This window comes from Patagioenas fasciata, chromosome 17, assembly GCF_037038585.1.
Source record: "Patagioenas fasciata isolate bPatFas1 chromosome 17, bPatFas1.hap1, whole genome shotgun sequence".
Classification (NCBI taxonomy): domain Eukaryota; kingdom Metazoa; phylum Chordata; class Aves; order Columbiformes; family Columbidae; genus Patagioenas; species Patagioenas fasciata.
The window spans coordinates 14,216,447-14,231,171 of NC_092536.1; the positions used below are offsets into that span (position 1 = coordinate 14,216,447).

General features: G+C 47.4%; 1 protein-coding gene across 5 annotated transcripts in view; it reads right to left on the minus strand.

The window, feature by feature from the left end:
* The window catches only part of MORC2 (MORC family CW-type zinc finger 2), a 48,209-nt gene extending 42,856 nt beyond the window's left edge, over positions 1 to 5,353 (minus strand). For all 5 annotated transcript variants that reach the window (XR_011741658.1, XM_071815791.1, XM_065851509.2 and 2 more), the window contains exons 1-2: positions 5,205 to 5,353; positions 186 to 239 (exon numbers count right to left, since the gene is read on the minus strand). Coding sequence is in view for 4 of the 5 variants with exons in the window: in XM_071815791.1 (XP_071671892.1) it covers positions 186 to 239; positions 5,205 to 5,272 (122 nt within the window). In the remaining variant the exon portion in view is untranslated. The remainder of the gene's footprint in view (positions 1 to 185; positions 240 to 5,204) is intronic.
* Positions 5,354 to 14,725: the final 9,372 nt, after the last annotated feature.

The window sequence follows — 14,725 nt, forward strand, 5'->3', positions numbered from 1 at the left end:
TTAAGAACTTAGATGTGTTGGTATAAGAGGAGCAAGGGAAATACTAATACTAAACTACAGTGAAGTCTTCTATTTTGTATTTTTTTGAAAGTCTACTAGAAGTGAAAATTGCTCAATATGAATATACAGGCTAAGTAAATCTTAACTGAATTTACCTTGGGAATTCAGCAGTCTCAGGTACATACCTGGCATTATCTACAAGTTCAGCAAGGGCACCAAACAAGAACTCATGGGTAGTTCTGCAACAAAACACAGAACCAACAGGGTTACACTGACACTTAAAAAGATAGATCTTTAAATAAACGAGAATCTCAACCACATTTCAAACAAATCCAGTTGTATATCTACAATACCATCATCTGCCGCTGGCAGCAGATTAGAAATGTGCATTTTCCTGTTTTACAGAGGCAGACAGCCAGGCTGCCCCAGGGAGAGGCTGATCCAACAGACGGTTGGTCACTATGGTCTAAAATACATTGCGTGGACACAACAGAGAAAACTATCGACCTAATGAACCAGGCTATAAACAAGGCAACAATTAATAGGCATCCTTATTTTTTCACCACAATGCCAGGTCTTTTCATGGCAGCTAAACACTGCCTGTATGTAAACCATGGGCAGATGAGGATTATGCATTAAGGTCCGTCTCCTCCAAGCACATATTCACTTTGTTATGTCTGACAGGAAGAAGCTTCCAGATTCTGGGGCAATAGCTGCAACTCTTCCTAATGCAGAGAAAGACAGTCTTCTGCCAGCCCTGTACCACACCAACAGGTAAGCAAACAGAAGGTGATACTAATTTATCTTTTCAGCTTTTGAAGAACACATACACTGGTACTTTCCACGCATGAAATACATAGCTGTCCATGACACTAATATTCACAAAATGAACTTTCATATCCATCTTCAATGTCATGACATCTAACCCACCAAAGCAGCTCAAATCAGAGGAAAAACACATCAGCTTTCAGAGTTATCACTAGAACCACAAGAATGGAGATGCCCATCTCTGCAAGCTCCCACGTGCCCATGCAGAGGCAAGAGACAGAAGGGAATGGTCTTTTGAAGACAATCTTCCCAATCAGAAAGCATCCACAGAAGCTCAAACTCAGTATTCTTCCCTTTGAGCAGGATTTCCTGTGCACAGATCTCAATTCAGCTCCACAAATCAACATCCCAGAAGTTTATTTAGGCAGTAACCCATATCAGGAAAAACCCATAAGCAAATAAATGCTTTAGCACTAGCAGCTATGCTTCATTAGCAGATTTTATTCTACAATTTAAAGAATGCTTCAAACTAAGGAAAAGATGGAAATAAGATATATACAGGGACTTCCAAAGAAAGAAGTTGGCACAAAATAGCTGAAACTGTAGCTGTAGACGATAGGAGAGACAAGAGAAAACACAATTTCCACACAGCCTGACACCGCACTCAACTTGAACCTCTATCAGAACTGGAATCTCTTGTGCTGACACAACCAAAGTGAAACCTTGCTACAAGAAAGTGAAATCCCCTCCAGCTATTTATCACTAACAAAAATTCATATACACTACAAATATCTCACATGCAGCATATTAAGCTCAACACTTAGAATTATCTTGTCCTTATGTCATTAAAGTCACATGAAGTGCTTTGGCCTGATTGAATCAACTCAGCATTAACAAACACCATGGTCTTGCCTTACAGTCAAAAGTGCCTGAAATACTTAATATCCACCATTATCAACCGGTGACAATTTCCCACCACATCCCAGAAAAATCTTGGTATTGTTTTATGTGCAATACCCATTTAAAAAACATGCAGCAAGCTGTTGGTGAAATGGAGTCAGAGCTTGCACATAACGGGCATCATCAGAGGTTCAGCAACCTACATCAGCCAGAGCACCTGAAGCACAACTATTACTGGAAGTGTTACCAGAACCTGAAGGCTCAGTGACAACTTACATTGGCAGAAACAAGCTGGCTTGGACCTCCCTACAACCTCCAACACTCATCTGAGACAGCTCCATGCAGGAGTGCAGGCTTGACGAGGAATGGAACACAGAAGGCCATTACTGCCAATTTACCAAAATGCGGGTTACAAAAGGTCAAGTCAGATGACTCCGTAGAACATGACTGATTTCAAACACCTCTACAAACAACCATTTGGAGTAACATCTCAAGGGAAAAAGAGCTTATTTTGTGAGCAGTTCTTAGAGATCACCCCTGTCTGAACCCAGCTGGACTCCTGATCCTGCATAGTCAGACAAGTACATAATTGCTAACGAAAGACATAAGACTTTATTTTTGTTCTGAAGGAGGCCACATCTGGGAAAGTGTTTAAGTTTGGCATCTGTGTCAGGAATAAGAGCTATCCGCTCAGTACTGAGAGTACTCAGTACTGCATTTCATGCCAGAACAGAAAACATGCACAAGAAGAAAAGGGAGCTTGGGGAGTGAAGAGATGTCATTGGTCTGTTATTACTAGTATTCTTCAAGTAATTTTGAAGTCTTGCTACTTGAGTGAACTTCTTCCACTCCAGTTGTTTTCAACAAGACAATTCTAGTTACAGAAAAAGCTCAAGTTCAATCACAAGCTAAATCCTTCCATTAGAAGACAATTTTAGCTGTTCATGTTTTAACAGACTCCTTCGATTTTGCTCAAAATATGCAAAAACAAGTTGCGTGGGCTCAGGAGTGGTTTTGTGATCACCTCAACGAACAGCTTTGGAAGTATCCTCAAGTAGCAGAATTTAATTTTGAAGGAAAACCAATGCGAAGGGGCAGGTAGCTCTGGCAAGTAACAAAAACAATGCACAGGTAATTTTCACAAGTTTATGCACAGTGATTTTCATTCTAAGATCTAAAAGAACTTTCACACAGAATCACAGATGGTTTGTATTGAAGGGACCTTCCCAGTTCCCCTAGCTTCACCCCTGCCATGAGCAGGGACATCTTCACCAGCTCAGGTTACTCAGAGCCCCGTCCAGCCTGGCCTGGGATGTCTCCAGGGATGGTTCATCCACCACCTCTCTGGCCAACCCGGGCCTGAATCTCCCCTCTTCTAGTTTAAAACCCTTACCCCTTGTCCTATTGCTACAGGCCCTACTACAATGTCTGTCCCCAGTCAACTATTCATCAGGAAAAGCACTTGGAAAGCTTGGAAAAACACAGCAGTATTTTTATTTAAAAAGTATGGCAACTGAAGTGATTCAGGTACATGCTGTGAAACTTGCCATCAGACATGGAAGCATTAAGAAGCTACTGAAAAGATCTGCTGCAAGTCCTCAAGTTCAGGGACCAGAAAATCTGGCTTCTGTAAAGCACTTCAGACTGAATACTCTGCGTTAGACATACTAAAACTTTTCCTAGAAAACATCTTAGAGGAAAAAAAAAGCAATGGTTTCCTTCTGTGCCTCAACAGTTAGATTGCTGATTGTTAACTGCAGTTTAAAGAACTTCTACCTCCATGACTATGAGAACATCTTTTAGCAATGAAATTAAATTTATCTGAGATGGTGTGGTTTTCCTCAGCAAGAGAGAATAGTCCAAAAGATAAGAGTCTCCATTATCAAAAGCCCTGTGCTGGTCTTGCTTTGGTTTGGGGGTTTTTTCCTCATTTTTTTTTCTTGGGGAGCAGGAGGGTTTTTTATTTGTCATGAGTTTTGTTTGGTTTTGTTTTGTTTTTTCCTTTAAAAAATGACTTCCATTGTTTCCATTCCCATTCTTAGGAAAGCATTTGGCTTATGCACTGATCCCCATAATCTCAAAAGGTCCTTCACTCACGATGGATGAAAAGCTTGGGCTTATTCATACGCATTAGCTGCCATCTCCTCCTAATAAATTTGTAATGCAGTTACGCATTGCAGACACATAGCACACCAAAAGTGAACCAGCAGCGCAAGTAGAACAGAAAGTACAGTGGCAATATGAAGCAGCTTTGATACTTCAGGGCAGTAACAACACATCAGCCTTTTCTGCAGCACAGACATTATCTTCTTATGAAGACTGTTGGAGTTCTGGTGTTGTGCAGGCAAACAGAAGCTGCTGACAGAGCTCTGCCGTGGGGTCTTCTAATCCATAATGTTTGTTTTCTGCAGCTGGATATGAGAATTTCACAAAACAGTGACAGCACCAGGAAGACGACTCAGTATTTGTCCATGGTCTTCAGGTGCCAGACTCTTCACTCCACATGCAACTGCTTCCAGCCAATCCCCAGAGCGAAGCCACAGGACATGGACCCAAAGGTGATACCAAGTTGTTTCTTCTCCTGTGCAAAACCCATTACTTTCCTGATCCTGAAAAGAAATGGATCATAATGCTCTTGGCATATGTCAGTGAGATTCTCCCTAGTTGCACTTGCAGATGTATCTTGTGTTACCAACAAAACCAGTTGGATCTACTTTGAAATTAAGTTGCCCATATTTCTATGCCTCAGAAGTCTTTGCTGCAGACCACTCTGGTCTAAGCTCAACTTTGGACAGTGCAAACAGAAAGTGAAAAGGTAAGCCTGCACTTTATTTCTTCTTCTATTGATGGTAACAACAAGAGTGAACTCTTCCACAAAATGTTAGAAGACAATCTAACACCAGTGACCAGCTGATCAACACCATGAAATGCCAAGTGTGGCTCACATTGTTCGTCCAGGGCAGCTCAGCAAGAACAAGTTTTTCTTTAAACTCTTCTGAACTGGCACTCTGAGGCTCACATGCAGCAGGCAGGTCTCCGATGCTAAGCACCATTTCCTGGTGACGCTTCCCATTTTCTAGACACGCACTCAGAAATCAGCCATTTTAAAGAAGAACTTCGTCTCTTCTCAGGACATTTTATTTTTTGGGGATTCATCATCAACAGGCAAAAGCCACAGCAGCTTCAAAAATCTGATCAGAAGAATGTCATATTCCTGCTTGAAATATTCCTGCATAAAACATTCAGGCACAGATGAAACCAGATGCCACAGACAGATGACAACGAACACACGCGCTTCTCCAGACCGACGCGGCCGGAGGGCTCGGCTGCCCGCTCCCGGGAGCACCCCCGGCCGCTCCTCCGCACGCACCGTTATCCTGTGACCGCAGCCCCGCCCGGCTGGCGCGGCCGCCGGGAGCGGCGCACGAGGCGCCCAGGACTCGCCGGCTGTCTCCGCGGGGGCAGCTCTGCCCGCCACGCCGGCGTCGCCGCGGGCACAAGGAGGCCGCCCCGCCGCAGCCCCGCCCGGTACTCACGAGTTGGTGTGCAGGTACTCGAAGGTGAGCTGGGCCCGGTTCAGGCTGCTGTAATTGGCCAAGGCCATGGTGGCGGCGACCGGGCCCGAGCCGCGCTCCGCGTCCGCCGGCGGGCCCGCGCGCCTCGAAGCCGCCGCGCACGGCGCCCCCGCCGGTGCCGGTCCCGGTCCCGGTCCCGCTGCCGCCGCCGCCGCCGGGCGCCCCCCCCCCGCCCCGCTTTGTCTCCCCGCGATCGCAGTTGCGCTCGGCGCCGCCGTCGCCCCCGCCCGGCCGGGCGGGGCCAAACCGCCCACCGCCCATTGGGCGGGCTGCGGCACGTGACGGGGCAGCCATGGCGCGCGCCGCTGCGGCCTCTGCGGCGCGTGACGGGCGCGCTCGGCGGCAGCGGGTGAGTGCGGCGCGCGCGGGCCCCGCGTCAGCGCCATCGCGAGACCCCCGACCCCCCCGCGGCCTCCGCCGGGAGCCGCGCTCGCCAGCGCCACGGGAGCCGCCGCGGGGGCGCGAGCAGCGGCGGGAGCGGGGGGGCGGGGGCACCGGGGCCTGGCGGGCGGGGGGACGGGAAAACCGGGGCCTGGCGGGCGGGGGGGACGGGAAAACCGGGGCCTGGCGGGCGGGGGGGACGGGAAAACCGGGGCCTGGCGGGCGGGGGGGACGGGAAAACCGGGGCCTGGCGGGCGGGGGGGACGGGAAAACCGGGGCCTGGCGGGCGGGGGGGACGGGAAAACCGGGGCCTGGCGGGCGGGGGGGGGCGGCTGCGGCGAGCGGGGCTCGGCGGGACCGCCCACGGTAGATCTCGGGCGTCAGGACGGAGTGGGAGGCGTCGCGGGGCTGCCGCGCCGGCGGAGGACGCAGGTGGATGCAGAGGCCCCGCGGTGACATCTACCCACCCATCCAGCCAGCGACACCCGGCCTGCGGACACACGGCCGCTGGTGTCTGCAGCAGCGGTGAAGTCACTGAGGAGATGAGGCAGAACGTGCCCATACTTATTAAAATATATTAGTATAACAACTCATAAACATTCTTGCTTCAATCCTGTGGCGCCGATTCATCTTGAAATCCGAAGGGACTGAGCAAAGTGGGGCTGTCCTTGTGTGCTGCACACACCTTGGCCCCCTCTGAACAACAGCCCGAACCCGGGAATCCTGAAGACCAGAAATACTTTGCTGAACACTTAAGTTGCCCAGTGGAAAAAAAATGAATTATCCTTCTGAAGTGGACTTTAAAACAGAATGGCTGTGTCTCTTGTGTCTTGGATTATAGGAATCTGAATTAAAGATGCAAAATCTGAAGGAATTCAGCCTGTGCAGCAAGTGATGTATATCCGAGCTATGCAGTGACAAGTCTGTTAGTCACAACTGGAGAATGGCTAAAATCCAAGCTTCATATTTGAGTTGCTCGCCTCCCATTTTGTTTGCAGTACCTTCTGGTCTGTGTGTTTGTGCTAAATGGGTCCCCTGTGCTTCGCAAGCCAGAGCTGACCAGTCTGCAGCTTTGACCTGAGCACAGCACTTAGTTCTGCCCATCCTCAATTCAGCCTGCTCAGGTCTAAACATTCCTGCAAGCCAGCAAGTCACGTCATTCCAGCTGATGGGGATTGCTCTGTGTGTACCTGTGTGGTTACCAAAAAGTCACTGCGTATGTGTGTGCAGTGATTCTTTTAGGCCTTGTCTCTAGAAAGCTGTGCACAGCAGAACGTCAAAGCTGCATGATGCAATTAGGAAAATTACTGTGTTTAGGTGTCATTAAGTTTGTGACATAAGATAATGTATCTGCTGAGTCTTTTAAAGATTGTAGCATCATCTATTGTGCTCAGCTTTTATTTCATCATATTTCAGTCAATATCAGAAGCAGATGTTCAAAAGCAATATAAGTCCCATCAGTGTAAAGGCAAAGTAACTACACTTATACGTGTCCCTAAGGAACATGAGCTTGTGTGTCTCCTCAGCCTTGCCCTCTTTGGTACTCCGGGTATCCCCTCTTTTCCTAACAGGAACTTTGTCTCCATCTTACGTCCAGTGTTCCTTTCCTGACACTGGAGAGGTTGACAACATAAGCAGAGTACTACTGTGCTCCGGAGCAGAGCAGTTAGACACCTTCCTGTTGCTCCTGTGAGACCTGATCTGCCCCTGGGACTGACTGGATGGATGCCGGTCCTTTCCATCTGGCCCTTGGGAGAAGACATTGCAGTTCTATTTTATTTGGCTGGTCACAGGCAAGAAATCACTCTTTGCCATCCCACCATTTGTTGGTGTTGAATTCCACATATTTTTAATTTTCTTTTACAAAAGTGAATTGAAAATGTAATTCTTACACTTTCCGTGGCCATTCTGAAGTAGGTTTCAGACATGTTTCTGACTCTTGCTCTTTGATGTCTCTTGCCCAAGTCTTGAAAGGATTATGTCATTGTTCACTGGCCCTCTGAGCTGCCTGATCTTACTCCAAGGAGTAATGAAATGAATTGACCTTTTGCAGAACAGCATCTGGATCGTACCACAGCTCTACCTTGGCCACAGCAGAGCAATTCTTCGGTGGGAAGCTGCCGGTGGATGGAGGGATTGTACGCTCTCTTTCCCTGTACACTGCTGCTGCAAACTGCTGAATTCCTCGGTGCTTTTGGGATGGAGGTCCTGCACATTCACATTTATGCTCTTTTGGGCAAGTGTTTTATCTTGGAAACTCTCTCTCCAAACTTTGTTTAAACAGTTCTAGATCTCCCTGTTATACTGATCATGACAGACAACTCCCCCTTTTTTCCCATCTACTACCAGCACCATTTCCTGAGGTGCTGTTCAGCACCAGGGGCTCTGCAGCCCTTTTATGTGAACAGGCAGAACATGTCTGGCTTCTGAAGTGTTGTAGGCACCACCCGCTCGCCTTTGAGGGGCTGTTGTTGCAGCAGAAAGCAGCAGTTTGTCCTGGTGCATGTAACTTTCCTGATAAATTGTGTATTGCTGGTTTATCCAGCATGTACATGTGGAGCTTGAGGCAAACTGTACTGCTCTTCTTTAGCCTGTGGCTGAGTTTCTCATTCTGAAATGATCCCCAAATCCCCTTGTGAAACTAGTAATTTGATTCCACACTGGTCAAATTTTGTGTTTCTAGGTTGTGGAGTGAGAGTTCCCATGCACTCCTGTATAGCATTTGCTGGCTCCTTATTCCAGCATCATGTTTAACTAAGTCTCTTTCCACTGGCCATAGCCTGAGGTGGTTGAACAGTGTATATGTGTCTCCTGTTCTGAAAATCGGAGATAACTGCTCCTAACACCTGTGTGGGCCTTGAATCAACAGTTATTCTTTGTTTCCCTTAATTTTTAATAAACTAGATTTCAAAGCCAGTACTTAATGGGTGAGTCACCATGGTGGTAAGTACTATATTCTGCACTAGAGCAAGTGCCACGAGTGTAGGAAGTGTCTTTTCCACACTCCTGTGGTGTTTCCTGAGTTAACTTAGTGGTTTTATTCTGTGTTTATGCACATGAAGAAATGTAAACCTTTGCATTGTATAAAATGTTTTTACTGTCAGAGCGAAATAATCATGACAGGCAGTGGAAAATAAATCTGCGAATGTCACCAGTAATCCTTGGGGACTTAGCAGTCCTTCCTTTTTCCTTCCTTATTCTGGAAAAGAAAACATAACATCCAACACTGCCTCTGGGTACGAGGTCCTCTGTATATGTTGTGACAAAAGTTGCTGAAGTTCTAGGTCTGTGCTCTTTTTCTAATGAGCATTCAGTTTTGAGATACTTCTTTTAAGAAGTTTGGGTGCACTTACAGGTCCCAGTAACCTAAGTGGGATCTCTCTCAAAACAGTGTTTTTCTTTGAATGAAGCGTGCCTTTCTAACGCACAGAAGAGCTGCATTATTCATCAAAACACTATGCCTTTTCTTGGGCATGAGTTGAATCTCAGGGTTGACTCAATACAGTACAAGAATACAAGCCATGAAGGCAAGAATTTAGAAGAATGAAGTGTTTTCTGCCTAGTTTTTCCTAGTAAGGAGTTCTGTCTTGTGTGACCTGAGCTAAGGCCTGTTTCTTGTGTTCATAGTCACATCTGTCCAGCGTCTCCATCATTCATGTCAAGTAGCAGAGCAATTTGCTGACTGAACTCAAGTCATGAAGTGGGATCTCTCTTCATGAAAGTATTTTTTTCTCCTCTGTTGGGAGACCTAAATCGTGCCTTTCTCTGGAACAGTTGTTTAATGAGCAGTCAGTGAGGCAAAAAGACATTCAGACCAACATGTTCAAATGCGAGTACCTAAATGTGTATGGCAGGCACTGGCATGAAAGTTCAGAGACCTTTTCTGTAGTGCCAAGTGTCAGCCTCTTGCTTCTTTATCTGCAGGGAATGTCACATCATGGATTTAAATTCATTATTTTGGCTAATACCATTCACAATGAGACACTGGCTGTCAGAAATTACCTAGTAAATGAGTTTGCAGGAGAGTGGAAAGGGTAAGAAGAGATGAGAGCAGGGAGACATCTTGACGTGAGAACCAGGAAATTGTCAGCAGAGTGGTGGATGGTTTGGATCCTCCACTACCAGTCAGGCTCCCCATGTACTGAGTCCAGCTTTGGCTAATAACTTAAGCAAAGCATGGAATTGACAGACATGAAAATAATGTAAAATGTCAGTGTGGCATTACGTCACCACCTTGGGCCTAAGACAGAGAATACTCTGTGTTGCTATGAGAATGACGTGCAGAAGAACCTACAAGAAGCCAGTAGAAGAGGAGCGATGGTGTCATCTTAAAAGAATTTAGCTGACAAACTTGGAAAAGTTACAAATGGCATGAAATGGCATTTATCAGATAGTTACAGTTTGGTCTAGGTTGGATGGTTTTCCACAGGGATGCTGAAAAGGACCCAAGCCTTGAGGCTTCCTTCTTTTAAAGCTGTGATTGCATGATGGTTTTGGTCACCTTTGCCAACACGAGAAGGTGTGCAGACTTCTTAGCAAGGTGACAAACTAGCAGATTTTTTTTTCCATGAGCAAATATTTTTCTCTGTCTTATTATTTTAAATATGTGAACTATGTTACCTGTGGGGTCTTGTTCAGTTCAGAGGGTCTCTTTAATCCAGCCTGGTGAATGTGCCTAGCATGGGCAGCTCAAGTAATTTCAGTTGGCAAATTTGCAAGCAAACAAAAACATGATCTTGTAGTGAAAAGCTTAGGGAAATGTCATGTGTGGGTGCCTCTTAGAAGTAGCAACCGAGTAGTTTGAGCTATGGTGTGAATGAAGAGATGAACAGCCGTATGACGACATATGGTACAGAACACACTTGAAGAGTGCTAGAGAGGGAGCAAGGCTCTACAGGTTCTTCGCATCAAAACATCTCTCAGTGATGACCAATAATAAATAACTGCTCTTTGTGTGCTGTGAATGCTACCATGTGTTAAACATCTTCTCCAAAGGCATTAATCTCCCCTAAGTTTAGATGTAGACAGGCACAAGGTACACCAGAACCCTGGACTGCCCTTCTGCTTGTGTGAAGTTGACATCAAAGACAGTCTTCGCTGCCTTGGTGGGAGAGAATGAGGGGAGCTTTACAGACATGGAGCATCTTTTCTGGCATGTGACAGTTTGCCAGAAGTTGGTTAGTCTGAGAATTGCAAACATGAAGTCAAGAGGTGGTGTGAGAAACAAATGTACCATGGCAGCAGACCACAGTGGAAAGCTGTCAGTCAGCTCTGTGTCAGTACACAGCTCCAGAGACTGTCCTGAGCCTGCGCAGGGACTGTCAGGAAGCCTGGAGGCTTCAGGAGGCAAACAAAAAAATTAAGCTGTGGGACAATGACGTTTTTTTCAGAAACTTCACCATGAACTTATCCATTGTTGCTCTGTTCTTTCATTCAAACATGGTTATTTTCATTAAGAGAAAGCAACTCAGGAAAGGTTTTATCAGCACAGTTGGATCATCTCATGTGATGGTTTGACCAGTCCTGAGCAATTCTGCAATCCCATCAGTGTCTAGTTTGGAGGATGTGTGAAGATGTCACCATGCTTGTTCAATACATCCTGAGCTCCCCTTCTTTATGGGGTCTGGCTTTAACCTGTGTTAATGATCTGGATAGTACATGTTCTTCTCTCACATAAGCCAAAATATTTTAAAAAGACGAAGACCTTTGCTCTGTAAAGGTGGCTTGGCCTGTGTGCCTCTCCTAAGCTGTTTCTCTCTCCCCTCCGCACCTAACCTGATGTGATAAGGAAGAGCAATGTATCCGTAAGCTCCCAAGGAGTGTGGTAGTGGCATGTTTCCTACAGGCATGTGGGACAGAGGGTGTTTGAAAGCCAGTGAAAAGACACTCTCTCCAGCCTGCCCTGGAAGTCAGCTTGGATGCTGCAGCAGCCATGGTGGCAGTTGAAACATAGGAAAACTGCAGCATTAATGATAGTAGCGCAAAGTTGGAGTCAGATGGCCGGCCCTGGCCTGAAGTTAAATGAAGGGGTGACTACCAGGCACTGCAGGGAGTGGAGAGGCTAAAGGGGAACCAGCCCTCATCCAGGGCTAAGGAAACAGCAAGAAGCATCCAAAGGGCTGAGAAGTAGCGTCACACCTGCCCTGTATGGCAGGTGCCTAAGGGCAGCGCTGCCTGACTGGGATCACTCACCAAGCATTAGTGAACAAGGGTGAAAAATTGGCAAAACTTGAGCCCGCAGCAGAGCTGGAGAGGGAAAGAACTGGAGTGGATTGTTCATATGGCAGATAGAAATCGGGGCAAAACAGAGGGCAAAGCAAAGCTGGACATGACCCAGCAATGTGCACTTGCAACCCAGAAAGCCAACTGCATCCTGGGCTGCATAAAAAGCAGCGTGACCAGCCGGTCAAGGGAGGCGATTCTGCCCCTCTGCTCCGGTGGGACTGCACCTGCAGTGCTGCCTCCAAGCATTGTGATCCTCAATATAAGAGAAACATGGACCTGTTGGAGCAAGTAGAGAGGAGGCCACGAAGATGGTCAGATGGAGGAATACCTATCCTGTGAGGACAGGCTGAGAGAGTTGGGGTGTTCAGCCTGGAGACGACAAGGCTCCAGGGAAACCTTACAGCAGCCTTCCGGTACCTGAAGGGGACCTACAAAAAAGCTGGAGGGGGACTTTTAAAATGTCCGCATAGTGATACGACAAGGGGTAATGGCTTTAAACTGAAAGAGGGGAGATTTAGATTAGATATAAGGAACAAATTCTTCCCCATGAGGGCGGTAAGACACAGGGACAGGTTACCCAGAGTAGCTGTGGATGCCTCATCCCTCGAAGTGTTCAAGGCCAGGCTGGATGGGGCTTTGAGCAACCTGGTCTAGTGGAAGGTGTCCCTGCCCATGGCAGAGGGGTTGGAACTAGATGATCTTTAAGCTCTATTCCAACCCAAACCATTCTGTGATTCTGTGTGGTCATGGCTCTTCAGGTAGGATCAGATGCAGTCAGGAGCAGGGACAGTAAACGTGCTGTGGCTGTATGGGTGGATTTGTCTTGCAGCCAGAGGGATGGGATGCGGCCCCCATCACCGCTGAACAGGTTCCCTGATGATATCTGCAGTAAGCATGGCTCGAATTAGCATCTCAGTTCATCTGAATCTCAGAAGAGACCTAAGGAATCGCTTTTGTGTCTACATCCATCTGCAGAGTCCTCCATAACAAAAGGACTGGAGGAAGGAGGAGTGTCCCAAAGTGTCCTCTCCTTCCACCTGCTGGGGAGAGCTGCCTGCAGGCCCTTCCCCAAGCTGCTGCTGACAGTGCCTTTTTGGATTCAAGGCAGAACGTCTCTTCACAGATCCCACCACAGACTCCATGGCAAACTCAGGCCTTTGATTCAAACTGGGAGGTGATCCTGCCAGGAGGAGCCCCGTTTCCAGGCAGCAAGGATGTGTTCCACTGGAGCTGTCAGTGCACCTCAGTGCTGCCAGAAGCCATCCAGACTCCAAACCCTACATGGGGAAGCTGCCTGAAAAATGAGGGAAAACTTTTGCATCAGAAATGACTCAGGACTTTGGTATATTGTGTTCTCAAATATTTATTTCAGTGTTCTTATAAGTGTTTTATTTTAAGAAAAATATTGTAATTGGCCAATATTCCGCAGATTCTAAATATTTTGCTCTAAGACAGTACTTCCTTCCCCAGCTTGCAGAAGTTTGATCCTTTGCTGATTACACAGTTTGAACTCTGGGCACGATGAGGGCTTCCCTCTATTCTGCCATCTGTTTACATGTGACTAAGGTCTTAATCCAACCACTGTAATAGCAAGGGGGAGAAAAGACAGTTTATCTTTGGTTAATCCTGAAAAATAGCTTTTCATCTGACAGACTTTTGCACTGAGAACAAGGAAGATGGGAAGAGTGCACATGAGAAGAGTATGGAAAACTAGGGGACAAAAGCCAAGCCTCCTTGTCCCACCTGCACCCCACTTCACACCGGCTGTGCAGGGAAAGGGACGCTTGCCAGGAATGAGATGAGGTGCCCTTGCAAGAGAGGCCATGTGAGCGCAGAGCTCATGAAACACGAAGAGCCCCCGGATTGATGGGGAACAGGCAGCATGGACTGTGTGCCACACCTGGGGCTTGTCCCTACAAGCTCCTCCTTGAGGCTCTCCAAAGCAGAACATCCTGTGGAGGGGCTTGCCTGCTCTCTGGTATGGGAAAGAAGTCACAGGTTTATAGTGCTGGAAGAGTTTCAGGCACACCGCACGGTTTCTGCTGTGGAGAAGTGTCCTGCCTTACACCCAGGGCTCTGCTGTGCGCTGGTTTCGTGGTCCGGAGATCCACCAGGTAGAGAGGGCTTCACCTTTGCAGAACTCCCATGAAACATGAGGGGCTGGCCCTGCTTTCCCCTCTCCCGAGCCTGTGGCAGAGCTGAGGTCAGGCTGTCAGGCTGCGGCTGTTGGAACAAGCAGGCACCAGGTCGCAGGTGTGCAGACAAGTGAAGAACAGCTTGCTTACACGAGTGTAAATAACTGATAGGAGCTGGACATCTTTTGAGCAAGCACTTTCCTCAAACGAAGAGAAAGATGCAGGAACTGGCAGCCAGAAGATTCAGGAATAGGGGCAACAGTATGCAGCGTGTTGGTGCAACCTCTGCCTAGCACGGTAAAGTACATTCAGCTGAGATTCCACCACCCTAGCCTGTTGTTAAGCTGTAGCTAACAAGTTTTGGATCAGCTGGAGGTCCCTGTTGCCACTGAGAGGTCATGTGTGTCACAGGGCCACCAGGCTAAGCATGGTGCATGGTTGTTATGGGGACCTGGAGTGATGGTGTTCTGAATTGCATGTGGTAGTTGAGGGGACTAGCTGCCTACTTGTTTTGCTTCCAGCAGGGCCCGAAGTATGGGGCAGTATTTGTTCTGTGGTGCTTCCTAAGTGACTGGGGGGGGAAGTACCCACTGTATTTACATGGGGTAGGTAGGAATATCTATAGCATGAGCATCATAAGAATTGTGAGGTGGTTTGGTAGCATAAGACATCAGCTGGAGACTTTTATCCGTTGTGTCACCTCAGTGAATGTTGCCGATGTTCTTCATCATTCTGCTAGGT